This window comes from Zalophus californianus, chromosome 13 (genome assembly GCF_009762305.2).
Source record: "Zalophus californianus isolate mZalCal1 chromosome 13, mZalCal1.pri.v2, whole genome shotgun sequence".
Lineage (NCBI taxonomy): Eukaryota > Metazoa > Chordata > Mammalia > Carnivora > Otariidae > Zalophus > Zalophus californianus.
Window position 1 is genome coordinate 52,652,264 of NC_045607.1, and position 20,529 is coordinate 52,672,792.

Consider the following 20,529-nt stretch of genomic DNA (forward strand, 5'->3'; position numbering starts at 1 on the left):
CACACCAGTTAATTCTTCCTCTCATGTCCGATGTGGCTTTTTGGTTTTACTCTGTCTTTTAAAAATATCTTTAGACAAAATTTCATTACATGGTAAAAATCAATATAGTAGAAGAAACATGATTAACTAGGAAGTTTCCAAATAGGCATCCCCCAAATTTTCACACTTATCAATTGGGTAGAATTCTTTGACAAAGTAACATAAAATAAAGGTACCACTGAAAAGTAGCGACCTGCTTCTATAATACTCGATTTTGTCTTCATATTTAAAAGATAAATCTTTTTAAAAATAAAAGTTAAAGGAATATTTTCCATAGTACTGAAATGCAAGAGGCCCAATCCATTAAAAGCAAATTTCTGAGAAAAATAAGTGGCTTGCTTTATACAACTCAAAACATGCTTTGAAGAGAAATCTATATTAAGATTTCCCCTTCCCCACCCCCTCCCCCACGCCCATTTACCTTGTTCCATAAAAATGGTTTACAGTCACAAAGTCTTTTTCATTTCTGAGTTATCATTGACAGTACCAGAATACAGCAGATAAGGTAGCTACAATTTGAATAATAAAATATAATACTATACACAACTTCCCACCCCCAAGTTTGTGAGTAATACTACTCATTCTTTTATATTTGAAATAGTGCACTTGTGATAATGAGGTTAATGCATTGGATTTTTTTTTAACAAAAATAAAAGACTCATGAAAACCTGCATAAAATATTTATGGAAATGGAGTGTTTGAAGACAAGCCAAAATTTAAGCTTATTTGCATGAATTCCTATCACAGTTTTAGTTGGTTTGCTGAAAATACTGCAAGTCATAACACTGGCGTAAATGGCTCTGGAACCAAAAGGCTACAATGCCCGAAGCGTGGTGCTTTCATTTATGTCAAACCACTAGAAAACACAAGCACTTGTATTTTTATGTCCTAATGCATAAGGAGGTGCTGTTGAAAGGGTGGTTTGTCTAAGGAAAAACATTTATTAATAGCAGGAGAATATTTCAATCTCCATTTTTATTCTAAGGATTAGGAGCTTGGCGGATGACTAGCCATATGGAAATTTAGAAGTGTCTAGGCTAACTGGGATATTCTGGGGAAGCAGAATACAGATATTTTCCCATGTGCGTCCAGTCACACAGGAGACTGCAAACCTCAGAAGACAGGTGGTAGGTTTCATCTGGGTGGAATCTCACATCACAGCTAATCTTTATAATTCTGGAGTTGTGTAACACGTGGTAAATGAAGGAAAGCAAATTGAAAAAAAAAATGCCATGCAGAGACAGTTTTTTGATTCTCACTTGAAGTTTTGCTTTTCAAGAATACTCACATTTTTTGATCCCAAGTTAAAAACTTCTCAAAAACTATAATACTTTAATTTTGATGTTTCTTTCCTTAAAAAAAGTGTTCATCCTTGTTGAGTCTATGACTCGAATTAACATATGTTGCAAGCATAGCTACCACCATGTAACCAGAGACAGGGATGCCACTGGGGTCCCTGCCTCTTCCTGCATCTCCACAGAGTGAACTCAAACATAGCCGTACACCCATCTCAGCCAGTTCTCATCACTTCTTCCACTAATGGTGACTTGTCACTTAACCTCCTGTGTCACAGAGCCTCTTGGACCACATCTCTGATCTCCCACTTAGACTTACCTTCCCCTTTTCTCTTCACTTTTGCTGTATTATTCACGAGAACCCCAGGAATTTGGGGTCCCTGCTTTTTTCTTCTTCTTCAATTCACAAGGAAGCCAAGACACATTTTCTTACCTCTCTCTGAGCCAACAGACCTTCCCAAACAGAAACCCTCCTTTGCCTTTAATCCTGCTGTCCTCAGCCCTATTTTTTTCCTTTCCCCAGAGTCTTGATTCATCCATCCTTGACTCCACAATGTCTTCCTTGTGCAAATAAAGCATTAGAGGGGATTTTGAGTGGGGGCTGAAGTGTGCAAGGCTACAGGATGTGTAGTGATAAAACTAACAGAATAACCCTCTTCTTCTGTTTATAAAAGCAGTCTTCTTAACTTTGGTCTTAGAACACCTTACAGGAGTGATACCCAGATCTTCTTGGGCTTTTTCCAAAATGGCTATACACGAGTGAATTGCATTTTTGGTCTCCAAGTAGACATGCTAGTTAGTAAGATGTAAGTAGAAAGATGTTAAATGCTGTGTTTTACATTTGGCAATTAGAGATTTCCAGGTCTTTGCTTATGGTCTTTCTAGATTTTATAAGATCAAGTTGAAGGCTTTTTGAAAAGCAAGAACGTTCTTTGTCTAAAGTCATACGAAGGGAGAAGTGGTGGGGGGTGGGGGTACATGCATGGTTTGTTAGGGCTGAGGATTCTAAGCACAGTGTGAAAGGTGTCCTTTTTCTATACAGTTGTGACTGAGTGTGAGTGTAATAGATTCAAAAGCAAAGAGGACCATTTCACGCTAATGACAGAGAACGGTATGCACAAAGATCAATTCATCCAGTCACTAGGTGGCTGTAGGAATAATTTTTGTTCTGAGTTATGGAAGTGAAATGTAAATTACTTTATCTGTGAAGAACTGTAGCACGATAAGGTGATTACTAAAGTGTTTAAGTATAAACTGATAATGTGGTGTAGTGTTAGACCTGACACTCCCCTAAACACCCTTCTTTCCTTCTTGTTTATCCCTTGACTTTTCTGCTACTAAGATACTGTTCTTTCAAGGATCAGGAAGCTGACCCTCCGTTTTGAAGTATGCACATGAAGAACTCCCAGGAAAGAAGAAATTATAACTGGCTTAGAACCTGGTCTTCCCAGAGGGACTTTTCTTGGAGACGTGTCATAGAATTAGTGGGGCTGGTTTACCTTAGGTCATTTCTCATCATGTGTCTTGAATTTTGATCCCTGGCCTGAGTGGCCATGGATCACCTGTGTATTCATTCATGTTAAGTTATTTATAAGTTACATTTGGTTTTTCTTAACAACAACAACAAATAAATGCCCTCCGGTCCTCTTCCCTAGAATTTCTTATCATTTGCTAATACCTTAAAATCTATATCTTTTAGTGATGGGCAGTTTTAAAACTCCCTCAATTAAAATGAAGACTTTGCACACAGAAACGAGGTGATCTGCTTAGAAAGAACTATGTATCCCTTTGTTTTACATCTAACATGATCTTTACCATCTTTGTTCCTCCCTTCTGAGAATAGTGGCCACTGATTGCCAAAGTTTGTCTTAAATTTTATTAGAAAGGTAAGCATGTATGTTTAATCTTCAAGGTGTAGGAAAGATGATTCAGCCCCATGCATAAATTTAAAAACAAAATAATATTTGTTTAGGGTGATTTATAAATAAATATGAGGCAACCATTGGTGCCAAGTGTGAACCTTTTCTTTGATTGCTAGTTAAATCAGTCCAGATTTAAACATGTAAACTTCTTGATTTGTATGGAAGAAGACATCTGTATTTGGTTTATTAAAACCTGCTGATGTCTCCAGAACTAAATTTGTTCCTATATAGGCCTCTGGGTAGCTGTAGCTAAAAAGCAGAGATGTATAGTTTTTGCCTATCTGATTACCTGACTTCCAGCCCTGTACAGGTGTGCAGGAATAAATTAACATGAGCTACCTCTGATGAGCCACTGCATACATTAACAACAGAGGTGAAGATGTGAAAACATGCTACCTACCTCCTGTTATCATCTGCTCAGCAGCAACATCGATTTTTTCCATCGTTCTCTATGTTTGGAAACTTAGAACTTTTCTAAAAAGAGATTTTCAATAAATGCATATACGATTTCACTACCTTCAAGAAATGAGCCACTTCGCACCAGTTTGAGATAACTATTAGTATATTTGCCTTCATATAATTAGCTGTCAAATACAGTGTGTTAATTCTCTTCAAGTATAAGAAGAGAACATTTTAAGGCATTTCATTTCCTATATGTTTGCCAAACTGAAACTCTCCTTTTTCAAAAATCTTTTATAAAGTGAAGTTGTGCAGGACCTCTGACACTTAAATGTTAAGGAAGAGACTTCCCCTCCTTCACTCTATTTGGTTTCACAATAGAAGCCAGCAGATCAATAAGTCTTTTCTACTTATCTCCATTACTTTCCATCAAAGGCAAACAAACAAAATAAATCCCCCTTCTGAGTAATTGCTAGTTGTGCCCTCCTCAAGCGAAACTTTGGTAGTAAGATAAACTTCAGTGTCATTCCTGTCTCTGGGGTTCTTTTTATATATTGGGAGAAGAGCAATGAGCAAAACGGTCTCCTTGTATCATGGGGAGAGACTCTGACAAGCCTAAAGTGAGCCTCGGATCTTCCTAATGATCTCCTGCTGGCCCAGCTGGATGTAAGACAAGCTCATTTAAGCCTCTGCTGACCTTTCACTCCTCCACTCCAAGAACTACACCAGTCACTTCCACCGTCTTCCAGACTGAGTACCAAATAGACAGCACGGCTTAATGGTGGATGAATGACAAAGAGATGCTTACACATTTCTATTGATGAGAGTTACATTACATCTCTTATCGATACAAAACTTCGATTGCACAAACATGCTTCCTACACGCTCCTTATTCTTACCTTCCCTTGAAAGGAACAGGCTGTTACTCTTGCCAGCATTATCTTGAACTTTTCTAAAGAGAGATTTTCAATAAATGCATATGATTTCAGGCAAAAATTGCACTTAGAACAGAATGCACATACTGAGTGCACAGGCAGTATTTTTCACAATGGCAACATTTTGAAGGGGTCATCTTCCTGATTTCCACCTCTCTGGGATCTGCCCATCCACCTGACACCCTGGTAGACTTTATTAGTCATAACTATTCTTCTACATAATTATTCGAGATACTTGTTTCTGTAGATAATCTTTTAAAAAATGTAGGCCATTTGCACTGAAAGTGGGTTGTAAGACTGCACACATACATTAGCAGTCAATTATATCAGGACTGTCAAGAGTGGTTCTCTCTTAGGTGAAAGGCTTCTTACCAGCTCTCTCACTGTGAGTGATCATTTGTTGTTGTGCTAAGAGGAAGGGAGACTTTCCTCTCTCTGTTGAAATTTCTTAGTGAAGGTCGGGCTAGAAAGTATTTCTTTTTCTTTTTTTTTTTTTTTAAAGCCTCAAAAATAATTTAATGTTTTGGCTACAAGCTTCAAATAAATGAATGTGGCAGAATATGAAAGTTTACACTTGCCAAAAAATTATAATGTCAGAAAAAAGGGATTTAGTAACTTCGATTCTTGAGTGCCAAGGTGTGTGTGTGTGTGTGTGTGTGTGTGTGTGTGTGTGTACACGCATGTGTGAGAAGCAGGCTGTGAAACAAGAGCAAAGAATACTTTATAGGAAAGGACAATTTTTCTTCAGTTACTTAACATAAAACTACACTTTTAAAAAATACCTAGATTTTATGTCCCAGTGCAAGCTGCTTGAATTAAAACAGGGGTTGTAAATTCCTGGTAAAAAGCTGTTATGCCTGAAGTGTTAGTGATCTTAACTCTAGTACTTTATGGAGTTTATTACTTCTTTTATTAACTAGGGGGAAAAATGTTACCCACTTCTAGTTCAATTCTTTTGCTTGCTTGCTCTAATTATTTTGACTTTACCTTGGGAAAAAAAAAAGCCAAGTGTTTCTAGCTGAACATATATAAGTGATGCTTCAGTTTCGCTAGAACATGTATCAATCTGAATTATTACCAGCTATTCAAAAAATATGCTAACGTCCTAATCTAAATGCATCCACATAATGTATATGTGTGTTTATACATAAACATCCACATAAATAAGAATATCAAAAGACAGATCATCCTTCATTGCCAGAACAGACATCTTCATCTTGGAAAGTAACGAATGAAGTTACTTTACCACATTGGTGGGAAATAACCAGATTTTGTAAGTAAAAGGAGACAGATTTGGACAATGAGCACAACAGTCGTTCAGAAGGAAACCTCCTTGGTCTGACGGCCAGCTGAGGGGGGCCGCTCTGGTTCTGCTGCCTTTTTAGCCCCTCTGTCACTAAGGGGGCACTGGTGGGTCAGTTCGCTCACTAGTAATTGTGTTTTACAGACTTCTAAAGCAATTGGCTCAGTCAGTCCCAATTCAATAAAAGTGGAGAGCAAGAGAGAGAGCACTTTTGTTCTATTTTTTACTTGAAATTATTTCATTCAGCAGTCTGTCTTTTTTATTACCAGGACTTGACATTAGCACTCCAAGCTATATTAGCATCCATTTCAGCAGTTCAGTAATGGTATTAAAAAAACACTTAACTTCAACGGTGAATGGTTGTATGACAGTACCATAAAAAACCCACATTAAAAAAAAAACTCATGTATTTGTCCCAGCAAATTATTTTTCACTTGTTTAACCACTTCAAATCTATGTTCTCGTGATGGGTGTTCACGAGGACCTTCTTGTTCTCAGAAGCAGCCAACGGCACTGCTCTGTTGATTAGGGAATTGGGGAAAGAGGATAGGGAAATCCGTAGGGAGAGGGTAGGTAAAGATGCTGTTTACCCTGTAGTTAGATTACCTTCCATTCATCAGCAGAGAGAGAACTGGCAACCTCAGAGCACCCAAGGTGAAATTCTTGGATCCTCATACATAGCTGGGATTTGATTTTGAACCCAACACTCTCCAAACTTGGGAGCAAAGCCTAACTACTTTGGCACTGCAGTGTGCTCATAAATGACTACATTAGATTCTAAATTTTGATTAAACATTCAGTAATTAATCAATGGTAGACATGAAGCAGTTGGCAAGGTCCAGAGCTGCAAAATGTTTAAGACATAAAACATTACGAAGTAATTAGAATATGCTCCTTCAAGAGAAGGATTGCCTTCAATAAAGAGGTAAATGATAGCATCCTGTTTATTGTGGACGTAGGCAGCCAGAGCAATATGATAAACTGCTGGAGATACACATATCAGTAATCATCCACATTATTAGTGCCATTAATCATAATTCCAAAAATATGACAGCAGCAGCCAACTTTTTGACCAATTTTGCTTCTGCCTGTTGGCCATTTTAACTTTGCTAATAGACTGCAGAGCTCCTGTGCGTGGCAGTTTGCATTGAGAATAGAAGGTTAATTATATTTGAGCTGCTGATTTTTTCTCTCCTTGGAAAAGGCTTACGACTTTGACAATCCCAGGAGCTCACTGTTGTTAAACCAGTAAAAGTACTTTATTGAAATTTTCTTTGTTGGTCAGGAATGAGGAGATGTTTCAAATGAGATATAAGCGCCAGGCTGGGATAGCCGCTAATGTTTCTTGCTCCAAAGTGATCCTTGGGCAGCAAGATGAACTCCATGGTTTCTTTAGATCCCTTTGTTCTCTCATTTCTCTTTTGCAGATGGGTAAAAATTTCAGCACTGTATGGAAATCCCACAAGGAAATCCCACAAGATTAGTGGTAGTCTCGATATGTAGGACTAAGAAGTTGGGGGGGAATGGTTCATAATATTGAGAGAAATCACTACCTTTTTAATATAAAATTCTGCTTTCCCTATGTTCATGTGAATAAAAAGTAAAAATTATTTCACAAAAATAGAGTGTTTCTAAAAATTGAGATGTTTAGTAGCATAGGTACGTTGCTGGTGAGTTAACTGAAGTTTTCTTGGGTACGTTTGACATCATGTAACCAAAAACATAAATTAGATTTTGCACATTCTTTTTGTTCATGTATCTTAAGTAGTTTCATTTTTAATATAGAATTCCAGATAAGGCCATAGCTAAACCACAATACTGATGGTCTACAAAATTCTGTCCCTTCCCTTGGGGAACTCAGACATTCCTAATCTTATCTTTTTAAAAGATCTTAAATTAACCATTTTAATGATGTAAAACATTTGAATATTTAGTCTTAGGAAGTATTTCCTTTGAAAAAGGTCTCAGAAAGAAATAGAGGTTTCACGTATGTATTAAAAAACAATGCTTATTTTTTAAATGGCAGAAATTTTTCTAGAGAAAAAGGCATTCCTATTATTTTAGACGTAGGTCTTCTAAGCTCTTTATTATAGTCAGACCATAACACAAGGGTTGGAAGATTTGAGGGTTAGTTCATCCAGGGTAAAAAATATATATATAAAACTCAAAATTTGGGTGCCTTAGTGGCTCATATGGTTAAGCGTCTGCCTTCGGCTCAGGTCATGATCCCAGGGTCCTGGGATCAAGTCCCACATCAGGCTCCCTGCTCCTTGGGAGCCTGCTTCTCCCTCTGCCTCTCTCTCTCTCTCTCTCTCTCTGTCTCTCATGAATAAATAAATAAAATCTTTAAAAAAAAATAAAATAAAACTCAAAATTAGAGCTCAGATTCGTTTCATTCCTTAAAAGACGCCAGTGTTTATGCCCTTTTTCTTACCCACCAATAGTAGTAAACTGAGCACCAGATGAGCTGCCTGATTGAGAAAATTTCTGAATGCTGTGAAAACAACCCTCTTCACAGTGTAGCACTTCTCTCAGGTTACAAAGCAACAGGTACCTATTGAATTCAATCAGCACCCTGGAGAAGCCTTGATGTGTCAGATGCAACTCAAAAGTAAAATGGTTAGGGAGCAGGGCTGTTGGATATCAATCCCACACTTAACCTGAGCATCCAGCATACGCATTTTCCATCTACCAATCTGCCTTCCCAAATGCCATTACTACATTAACATTTTTTATGCATTCCACAGCAATGACAAATTGTTTTCTAACTGTAGCACCAGATTTAGTATGCGAAAGACACGTTTGCCTCTGCCAACAAACCAATAATTCTCACTAACATCTTCAGAATTACAACATTTATAAAGTTGCAAAGTGGAGTAAACAAACCATCTGTTTGGCTTTTCCATATATGTCATGCTTTCTTATTAGCATATTACGATTCATTTAGTAAACAAATTTGGTGATTTCGTTCACGTCAAAGTTAGGTCGGAAGCTTGAAGATGATTAACATTGCTGGGACATGCACATTAATACATTGCATCCTCGGCAAAGTTAAATGGCTTCTCAGGAGAATCGCCCCTTGTTGACAAGATGAGACTGTCAATTTTGTTTGCCTGCCACATTAAGGGCCATGAGGGGATGGTAGGCTCTGAGAGAGGGGAGTCATGTAGGCAGCATAATTCACTGTGAATTGAGAAAAGAAGTCTAATTCTGATAAATGGTCGACCCCAATACATCCTACCTGTTATTACAACAGACGTGCCGTATCTGTGCAGTAAATTAGCTAAACCCCTAAAGAGTTTGGTGGGAGCTTATCTTCAAGTGAATAATTTGAATGTAGAGGGAACTGTCTGCGTGACCAGTATGGATGATTTGTTTTATATTGAAAGATTGAAGTGACTGAATTTCATAGTTTTAATTTGCAAGAATTTGCTTAGCTTTTATTTCTTGCATTTCATATGTACTTCTTTTCGTTTTTTTTTTTTTTTTTTTGAGCATTCACTAAGATTGTACTTTCGGTTTTTGTGTGTGTGTGTGTGTGTGAGGGCTAGAGATGGTTTTCAGCTCTTCTGGAGAGGGTTTTTAAGTAATAGCCTATAGAACAAATGCTAGTTTTACAGAAACGTGTACTATCAAAAATGTCATTTAACTCGCAGAGCTGTAAGCCTTCTACCATTAATACAAAAATTTTGAGGAGTTAAATACAATAGATAATGTCAGAGCAATCCAGATAAGAAGAGAATTAATGAGGGGCAGAGGTTTTAATTTTTCAATTCTGTGGATTTGGATAGATGATGTACATTTCTGTTCAGGAGTGCTGCTGATTCAGTATCCCACAGTACACTCAAATCTGGCATCATCTAGGTTTTTCTAGAGTGATTATAAATAAATTTATAATCCTCATATATGCATACGTACATAAATATACAACACACACACACACACCATATATATGATATGTATACATCACTGATCATTCTGAACAGTGTAATTTGAGGGGTGTGTGTGTGTGTGTGTTGAGTGGCAGAGATAAGCAAGAAAAGAAAGATAAAAATTAATCCAATACAGAGCCTCAATTCTATTTTGCCTGAGATATTGTAATATTTACCAAGTATTTTGTTTCACTAAGTTTAGAATGGTTCAAAACTTACAAAGAATTAAGATCTAAGTGTTGAACTTCTCATGTAACCTATGGTCTGATTCACTATTCAGTTTTGACTACTACATTCTGATTTTCCAATTTGGACATGGAACTTTTTCTTTAAAATAAAAAAAAAAGTTCCTTCCCTATATATCAAAGTCAAAGTTAAAACATCAAACATTGTATTAAGTTGAACTGGGCATTAGAACAAGAGAAACATAAGAAGAGAAATGCCCAGCAAGACTTAGTTTTTCTCTCTTACTTTCTCTCGCTTGTATTTATGCATTTACTTAACTGTGTTTGATGAATTTGGTGTCTTCTGTGGTTGCATAGTAAAGTTTTCTTTCTTTTTTTAAATTGAGATATAATTGACATAAGTAAAATTTTTATTAAAGAAACAAAAAGAATGGTGGTCCACTTCAGACCAGTTAGAGTACTTCCACTCAGCATTTCAGTGTTAAGTTTGTTTTTATGACCTCCCCTACCCAAGGCTTCATTACTTTTTGCTCTTTAGGATAATCTTAGTTTTCAAAAGGCATTTTGTAAACTCACAGTGTGGAGGGAGTAGGAAATAGTACAGAGATTCAGAGGAAGCAGTTGCAATTCCAAGCAAGCCCAAGTTATAGGACTATGTCATGTCTTAATTTACATGGCATTTCTGTGTACCACACTGGGGTATTAATAGAGTCAGAATTACCCTTTGCTGTATTACCACTGCCTTTTCTTAAGTATTCTGTTATATGCTTCTGGTCTTGGGATCATTGTTTTCTCTTCTACAGTGTATTTTGGGAAAAGCTTCTCCTGCATATTATTGATTAAAGGCGAGTAAATGTACTTTCAAGTATTTCCTATGTGCAAAGTATTCTACTTTACTGCAGGAGACTGGAGGTTGAATGAGGTTTAGTTTGTGTTCTTGAAAGTGACCATCTGGGGGCTACATTTGGGACTCCTCTCTTAGTGAGTAGTACTGTCTGTACTCATTAACAGCAGATTCCTATTCAGATCCTTACCCTTTGTGCCTAGGAACTCATCTTCTCTCTCCATCCCAGTCATTTTTTTGTTCCAAGAGAGAAATTTACATCTGCGTATTGGCATTTCCTACCTAATTGAAGCAAGCAGGAAGAGCCTTAGTACTGTTTTTGATCTTGTATTATATAATAAGTTTGAATATAATCTAGATTTTTGCTAATGATTATCTCTCTCTCTTCTGGAGATAAATATTCGTAGTAAGTCCATTTCTAGAAAAACCGTCTCTGTCTCAGAAGAACTCAAAATTGAGTTCCTTCATAGATTCCTCCTTCCACTTAACTACATACATCTGCACACTGCTTCCTCTGCTAGGATATTTCTCATATTTCCAACACTCTCTGGCCTTCCTCCCATTTTAGGGTCCTCTTCTCTTCATCTGATGGTCAGTAGGCATGAGTTCTTTCTGTGTCTCTTCCATCTTCCTTCTCTTTGTATCTCCTCATAAGGACAGTGTTTTATGACAATTAATGGTTTAGATCGACTGATTCCAGAGTCCAACAATAGGTCTTTGTTAAGATCAAGTGCTGCCTTCTATCTGCTCTGTAGAGGCTGAACCTAACCTCTTGAGGAGCAGGATCAGTACTCTCTAAAGAAATCTGTCTTTCTTCTTTCTCTGCTGCTCTCGCTTTTCCTCTTACCACCCCAGCATTACTGTGTGAGTGTTAGAAAATCTCCCAAGCCCGCTACCATGTGGGTAAACGGGCAGACTTTCCCATCCCCACTTCAAGTGTTTTGCATATGGTATTTAGGAAGATTATTAAACAAAAATGAAATAGATTAAGAAATGAGCATAAAAGAATCAATTCTCTTGAACTGTGGTTGCATAATGGAAATCGACTACCATGAATGAGCCCTTGTACTGAAGTTATGAACAGCAGAGCTAATGCACTGCCATGAGTTCATCTTTATTATTGCATTACACCTGAATCAATTGATAAAATAGCCTTTTTTTTTTAAAGCAAGGAATGGCACTTAATTGAATAAAAGTCAATGTAATTATATTAGCAGAGGCCAACAGTACTGCTGACAGCGGAAAAGGGACACTGTTGAACAGAGTGCCAGAGCTGGTCTACACATTTCTGCACATCGTTTGGTTGACAGATATTGAGGGCTGGTACATCATCTAATTAGATTACAGATTTCTATTGCTGTAAGTGAGAAATGAAGAGAAACATCTCTTCCTGGTAACATATCAGTAGAGATGTGTTATTTCACAAGTCATCTTAGGAAAGAAGTGTCCATCTGGGTGATCAGTGTGTCCTTTTGCCAATGTTAATTTATTCTTCCTTATTCAGTGTGTCTTGATGTGACTGCTATGTGTCTATTTTCTCAGCAGTGTATCTAGGAAGTGGTAACTGCAGATGTGTGAGAAGCAACAGGGTTCTAGATTACAGTCATCACAAAATGTGTGCTTGTGAAATTAAGAAAGTGGGGAGGGTGTTAAAAATAATAAACAGAGGGGTAGGATTTCGTGGGCTACTTACGGTTGGCAGATTGTTTTATCAATAGAGTAAGAGTACTCAGTGTAACTCTGTTTCCATGTTCTTCTAATAACTCTGGGGGCGTCATACCCGCATGTCAGGGTGGAGACCGCGCAGTAGGCATTGACTGCACTGTGCTTTGCAACCTGCACTTGGAGTCATCTGCCATCTGATGCCAAGGAAACAGGGAACACCAGTGTCAGGGCAGGGACTGTGGGGACAACTTCTGTTTATCACTCACATACTTGCACCCTGCATGCATCTGTGTGGAACTCATTTATGGATGATAATGATGCTGTGAACTTGGTTTATCTTAATTCGATTTACGATTTTTGGATTATACAGCTGATCTGAAAATCATCAAGACAGCATATGAGGTGATCGCTTATGACAGAAAATGATTTTGTGATCAGAACATTTTAAATCCCTATTTTATTGTTTAAGTTTTTTTTAAACCAGATGTCTAGAATGTGAATTTGTTTTCTCTCTCTCTCTCTTTCTCTCTCTTTCTCTCTCTCTGTCTCTCTCATTCTTGCTTTCTTTTGTGATCGATTTAGCAAAAGATTAGAAAGCTGATCTTATTATCACAAGGTAAGCTCAGCCTTCCTAAGTGCAGTGTGGAGAGGGCTGCTCCCCTCTTCCCCTTAACACCCGGAGTGCTATATATTGTCTTGTGTGGAAAGGTGGAGAAGTCTTTCCTACCTTTCTTGTCTCTGAGGCACATACCTCTCAACCATCTCTAAGAAATTAGCCATGCTTGTCACCAAATGGAGTGACTCATTTTGGTCTTCCATACGTTTTAATTATAATCAGGAGGTCTGTTGAATGTTATACTGGCCATTCTAGGTTATTTCTATTATCACAATTACTTTTTCAAGATGTAGAGCTTCTGCCATTATCGAGAAGCTTTTATGTATCTGTGTATTTATTTATTGGTTTATTTTTTGGAAGGGTAGCCTTCAATTTAGGTACTTGTCAAACATGTGAGCCTTTGCAGGTGGAGAGAGGTATATGCCCAAGGGCACTTTAAAAATAAATGGGGGATGTAAATACAAAGGCAATGTTTTCAGATAGATAATAACATATCAGGCTTTGTAAATCATGACATCCCTATGGGATGCTGTGGGACAAATCCTATCTTTTTTTTTTTTAAACACAAGCAAAGCACTTAGAGTAAAAGTTTTGCTTGTCTAAGAAGTACATTGTTAAAAAAGGGGGACCATATATTGTGCTTGATTTTGGGGGTATTGTGTGTTTTCTTTTTTGTCCCTTTTGGGTTTTTTCTGTTGTTCAGTGTGATTTTTTTTAAAGGGTGGGTGGATTTTATTTTAAAAAACAATTTCTATTTTTCAGGCTTTGTTTTAAAGGATTAAATTTTAAAAGTTGAATTATTCGATAAAAGCATTTTCAACTCTAAAATGCAGCAGCTTCTGAAAATGACGTGTAGTTTACTAGTAGATTAGTTGAGATCCCAAATTATTCTGAGGAAAGGGATTTATGATACAGTCTGTAACCCTATTTCAAATTGCTAATCTATAAAACTAAATTTTTTCCTTCCTAGAACATGAAGTATAGAAAGGCAAGGGGGAAGATGTCATTATGTTTTAAAGTTAAACTGAAATTATCTAGACCATTTACTTTTTTAAAAATTGATCTTTTTTATACCTCTAAATGAAGCGCTGTAGGCAAAAAAAAGGGCTTTTTTTTTTTTTAGGTGTAAATTCAAAGTATTCAGTTTAGGCAAGCAGCAAGTTTCCATTCTTTTATCCTATTTAATATATATTCTGACATCTCTGCTGTGAGATTCTGTGCAGCTGATGCTGCTACCTAGTAGAGCTAACAATATCATTGAGAAAAAGGTGCATGGGTTTGCATTCATTCTACCATTGAAGAATTTTACTCTTATAAAAATTATGTTAATGAAAAGCTCCCCTTGTTTGCACTCCCCACCACCACTTATTCCCAAATCCTGAGGATGTAGGGCAATGTTTGCTTTTATAATGGTGCAATTAGCAATGAATGTGCTTATTTGATGCCTGGTGGAAGCTGAATCAATTTTAAAATGTTCTCCTTTTTCTCACCCCTCCCCACTCCCCGTACACCTCCCCCCCCCTTCCCTCTTGTTTTCCTAGACACAGTGCCAACATAAACCTGCATCGCAAACTGTTGACCAAAGAACTCGATGACATGGGCCTGGACTCAGCGCAGCCCTCCCTTAGCAAGGACCTCCGGGATGAATTTTTGATGAAGATCTATGGTGCCCAGCACCCCTTGGGGCTCGATGTCAGGGAAGACGCCTCCTCTCCTGCAGGGACTGAAGACTCCCACCTGAATGGGTACGGGAGAGGCATGGCGGAGGACTACATGGTCCTTGACCTGAGCACCACCTCCAGCCTCCAGTCCAGCAGCAGCATCCATTCCTCCCGAGAATCCGACGCAGGCAGCGACGAGGGCATTCTTCTCGACGACATTGACGGGGCGAGTGACAGTGGGGAGTCAGCACACAAGGCCGAGGCTCCTGCCCTCCCTGGCAGTCTAGGGGCCGAAGTTCCAGGATCTCTGATGTTCAACAGCTTGTCCGGGAGCAATGGTGGGATCATGTGCAACATTTGCCACAAAATGTACAGCAACAAGGGGACTCTGAGAGTGCACTACAAAACTGTGCATTTGCGAGAAATGCACAAGTGCAAAGTCCCTGGTTGCAATATGATGTTTTCCTCTGTGCGAAGCCGAAACCGGCACAGTCAGAACCCTAATCTCCACAAAAACATTCCCTTCACTTCCGTCGATTAGTCTCAGAACGGACATTACAAATGCCAGCTCTCACCAGATGGCCTACATATCTGAACTGCCATAGTCAGTGTGTGCTTGTGTACTTGGGGAGGGGGTGTGTGTGTACATATGTACGCCTCTGTGTCTACATATATATATACACACACACAGACATCTTTTCTTTAGGTATAAAAAGATAAACACTAGGTGCTTTTGAAATTGTTTTCTTTTTCCTTTATAGTTTTGGGAAAGGGATGGGATCTTTAATTTGGGGGTGAAAACAAAGTACCCTTAAAACACACATACACACACACATACACACACAAAGTGTGCAACTAGCCCAAATTCTGAAAGAATAAGAATTCTTGGTCCTCTCCAGAGGGACAATTTGTTGTATCCATGACTGTTGCCTGCAAAAAAAAAATAAAGGGAAAAAAAAGAAAAAAGAAACAAAAAAGGAACTTCTTATAGTTGTCTTTTGTGAACTTTAAGGTTTTGAGAGAATCTTCAATTAAAGCATGGCAGATTCACCTGTAAATATTTAGCCTTGAGAGGCCAATGATGTAAAGCAATTGTATTGATGGTTGTTTAACTCTTTTTGTTTAATTTTTACAGTTACATCCAGCTGTTAGATATACAGGAGAAAAATAGTTTGCTGGCTAGCTCTATTCATTTATGTTAGCATTAATGCACATTTTTAAAAAAAAAAAAAACATGGTCTTGTTTTTACTACCTGCTAGATATAGTGATAAAGAGGTGCTGGCATGCTTTACAGCACAGATCGGATTTTTTAAAATGTCCTGTACTAGTACATAAATCCAGTCATGCACTTTTTTTCATACACTACAAGGGGATGTGTAATATCCATGCTTCTTTTTTATCCTTAAACTATTGCCACACTTCAAGTAAGTGTCTTTTTAAAAAAATTCACTTGTATAAAAATGGTCTGGTCAGTATAGGGCACAAATGCCAAACAAAAGTATTAGTGTTAACACAAAACTGCCAACTTTGCACAAGTTTCCAGAAAAGAAAATACAATTAGTCACTCAACATAACCACAGGCCAATTTGTCGGCCACCAGAAAACCGCTTTAAAAAAAGAACACTTGGTGATTCTTTCAAGTGCCGAATGTTATTAGAATCAACATTGCATCCTTCTTTGCTTATATGTTAAGTTCCATAAAAGGAAAACACAATTACATGGTGTGAAACAGCCAAGGCATTTACTCTTCAGAGGCAGGATAATATTTCAGGATACAAAAGCCCAAATTACTCACTATGGAACAAAGCTGAATATAGTAAAAGTGTTGAACACTCATTTCCAAGGACCTAACCCTTCTCCTTTAAAAAGAAAGAAAGAAGTCTGCACTGGGTTGGTCTGTTGTATGGCTGTCTAATTTGTTGCAAGTTCTGCAGTAGTCCTATGATTCAGGCCTGTTTGATAGACAAAATCAAAAGACATTTCACAGCGGCAGTACTTGGAAGCTTTGAAAACATGTGCTGAACTTGAATTGAGCAACACTCCTTTCTGAAAAGCCAGACGAAGGGGGGTTTAAAATAGGATCTCTCACTGTTGAGTGTTTTGTGTTTCCCCACATGATTTGTCAGAGAGAAATGAAAGCAAGCCTGAAACCAAGCAATTGAGAGTGAGAAAGAGAGGGAGACGATTCTCCAAACCTTTTTTGTTTTTGTTTTGTTTTGTTTCCGATGTTTACACATGTTGCCTGAGCTGGTTAACCACATGGGCAGCCCTCAGCTACCACAACATACTGACTAAATGATGATATTTACTCAAGTTCAGTCTGCAGCCAAAACCATTAGGACGTGCATTGCAGACTGTGTTTTGTTGTCTGTTTTTTTCTTTTTTTTTTTAAGTGGAGGGGGGAAAGACAGATAAACAAGGAATATTTTGTCTTAACAGTACACAATAATTTAAAGAGAATGTATTTCTTTTCTGCATTTAATGGCCTCAAACATTTCTCTCATCGGTCTCAAAGTTAGAAATACCCCCTTTGTTTGAACTTTGCATGTTGTTTCCATTTTTCATATGTTTTGTAATTATTTTTTCTATGTTCACATCAGCATTCACTTCCGTTAAATTTGCCAAAGGAAACTGTTAATATGTTTCTGTTGTTGTTGTTATTCCTGTAGGATTTATTGTACCTCACAGTATTTATTGTTTCCAAAAATAAGCATCATTAGTTGAGGATTCAGTATTTTTATTTGTAAAAATTTCAGAAACAATAGATTCTTAAAGATAAGCTAGACTTGTCTAGAAGCTTCATCTTTTCATCTCCTTCAGAGGATGCTATGGGGCTCGTTTAATTCATTTGTTCGCCAGTGAGGAAAGACCAAAAGTATTCACAGTACAAAAGAAACCATATCAAACACTATGTTAAATGACAAATGTTTACGGTAAAAAGCTGAGGAATTAGTAATAACCATTTTTGTTTTCTTGTACCTTTGAATTCCCCAAAGTCTTAATTGCTTTATTTTGGTGTTGTGTTAAATTGAATAGACAGAGATGTTTTCCTTTGTTTTATACCATATAAGACTATGTACAGTATGTTTGTGAAAAATTGAACTAGAATAATGAAAGTTTGTTTGCAAACCTTTTGGTCCTCTTAGCGTTCTCTGTGTTGCGCTGTTGGCCCACTACCAGAAGATTCGAGTCAAAAAGGGTGGAAAAAATATTTTTTAGTATCCCAACAAAAGATTAGGGAAACACTGGCTTTTGGATTGTGATAGATGGAATTACACCTAGTTTTATGAAAATAACACATTTTTATTTCAGTGATATTTAAAAAGTTACACTCTTGGTTGAGATATTAGAACTCATCTTGTACAGAATCAATGTTTAGTCTGTTTAATTTAATGTCAACTGAAAGGTCAAATAGCCCTAGTGAGTGAATTACATAGCTGTCAGCAGGTCACATCAGCAAATGAACGGGGCTTAGAACAAATGTTTGTTACTTGCCACAAACTGGGCTAATGTGAATAGCCAGTTAGAAGAACAGTCCAGAAGCAATGAGATTCTCAAGGTAGAATTGCCCTTGCTCAGAAACATGAATGTGTTCGCCTGAGATTTGTCAGAGAAATGGCCGTGAGTCCTGGACAACTGGCTCCTTTTTTAAGTGTCTCCCCTATTTGCTACTACTTTTGTGCCTCAAGTGCCCAAATGTTATGGTGGACTTCTAAATGGGTGAATAACACCTTCCAGTATAAAGCCTGTTTGCTTAAAAAGGGACCGGGGGAATGGATGGAAGCGAAGTGGTACATAAAGTGTAACGTTATGAAATGCACTGTGCTTCCTGTCCCAAAGTGTTGCTTGTTCTTGGGTGTGTGCCTGAGTGCAGTGTTTTGACTTAACTGTAAATCTAGTTAGGACGGTGATCCCAAGGCTTATTTGCAAACGGGAAGGAAAAAGAGACCAGCATTTTAATCATTGGGCCCTTCGTCTTTATCCATTTCTACTCCTTTGTTTTTTCATAGGAGTTTTCTATTGTGTAACAGTTTCTCTTGGGCTGCATCCATTCTGTGCTGCTGAAAATTAATAGCGATGCAGATTTTCATCTAAGCAGCTTTTTCGCATTTGATTGATTTTAACCACAGTTTTGTCACAGGTAGAAAATGAGGCAGTATTATTAATGTGCATGTTCACTAGCTGATGTTGAAACTTACTGTTTTGATCATTTTAAACTATGTTTTTGTACATATCAGAAAGGCTTAGTCTGCTTTAGAGAATATCTGCATGCTGCTGGAGGGGGACGACAAAGAGCAAGGGAAAGGATAGATGATAAGTAATTTGGTTTTAAAAAAATGTGATTAAAAAGCTTGACATTCTTTGTTCTGCTATTAATTGTATTGAGATAAGTCAATGCAATGTAACGCATCTCAGATCTTAGTCTAGCTGTCCAGTTCAGCCTGATGCCTTTTAAAGGTTTGAAGGTATTAATGTTTTGCTTCTCAACATGACAAACATCTTTTTTGCAAATGTTTTTAGCACAATGGTGCCACTGTCCTTGTAGTGTGATTTCTTTGGTCATGAATTTCCAGGTCCTTCCAGTAAGAGGAGAAAGACACTTAACTGGTTAACAGCCCTGTTAGTGTGTACATTGCTCTCAAAAAAAAAAAAAAAACAAACAAACAAACCTTTGACTATACTAAGAATAAGCTGTTGTTTCAGAGGCATTCTCCCCATTTTACTCAGGAGAAACCAAGCATTAGCTTCCCCCCAAATAAAAAGTGACCTTTTGTTCCCCTCCCTACGTACACACCCCAGATGTGTACCAAGCAAATGAGAATGGGGGCCACTGGCAATTAAAACATAAAGAAGCCAGTAACCAGAGTGGGGTGGACATGCTGCTAACTGCTAACAGTTGACCTGAGCAGTCCTAACTTGTACTCGGTCTGTTAGTGTTGGATTGGATTGACTAACAGAGTAAATAAAACTCAGCTGTAATAAGACACACTACATCTGCTATCATAAAGAAACAAATCATCCAGAAGAAACTTTCTTTTATCCCCTGGACACACTCCTTAACTTTTAAACAATTACAATAAATTTCATTCTTTAAAAACTTGGAACATTTAAATTAGAGGATGTTGCTTCTCCCTCCCATGCTTTGTCTTTTAATGGGAAGGGTCTAAATGTGTAAGGAGGGCAATAAAAGGCAAGTGCCAAAAAGACTGGAGGGAATGAGTTTTTCCAAAAGCAGAGCAAGGGATACTAAGTAGGGGATTGGTACCTGCCCCGGTCTGGGGTAGCTAGAAAAGAAAATAGTGAATGAACCTGAAGTGTTTGTGCAAACGAAAGGTCTGGTACAATTGTGCCTAGCAGTGGGCGAGAGCATAATGATGCACCGCCCCGAAGAGCTCCCTATGACCAGGTGACCCATGGCACTCCAGTCTGAGGAACAGGAGAAAGCAAAGACAACTGTGTGGAATAACAGGTTCCTTAATGGGTCAGAAGAGCCAACAAGGACAGTTGTGGGGTTTTTTTTGTTTTTTGTTTTGTGGGTGGGAAGTGATGCTGGAGTCCCTTAGGGAAGCAAAGAGATGTGATGGGTCACCTAGGTTATAGAAAAGGCTGGTGGTCAAACTGAGCTCTTAAATGTATTTTCTCCATCATGACTTTTGCTTGCCCCTGTAGCCATGATTGTAATGCCACTTGGCCAAAGACTTCTTGATCAAAATGTGAGCTCATTTACCTTC

At 37.9% G+C, this 20,529-nt stretch overlaps 1 protein-coding gene across 6 annotated transcripts in view; it reads left to right on the plus strand.

Annotated features, from left to right (window-relative positions):
* Positions 1-17,912, plus strand: part of BNC2 (basonuclin 2) — a 420,917-nt gene extending 403,005 nt beyond the window's left edge. For 4 of the 6 annotated variants that reach the window (XM_027616816.1, XM_027616818.1, XM_027616819.1 and 1 more), the window contains one exon: positions 14,677-17,912. In XM_027616816.1, the coding sequence (XP_027472617.1) occupies positions 14,677-15,337 (661 nt within the window). In that variant the 3' untranslated portion in view covers positions 15,338-17,912. Of the gene's footprint in view, positions 1-13,101; positions 13,136-14,676 lie in introns of all 6 variants that reach the window. The other 2 variants (XM_027616822.1, XM_027616821.1) reach the window with 2 other exon arrangements.
* Positions 17,913-20,529: the final 2,617 nt, after the last annotated feature.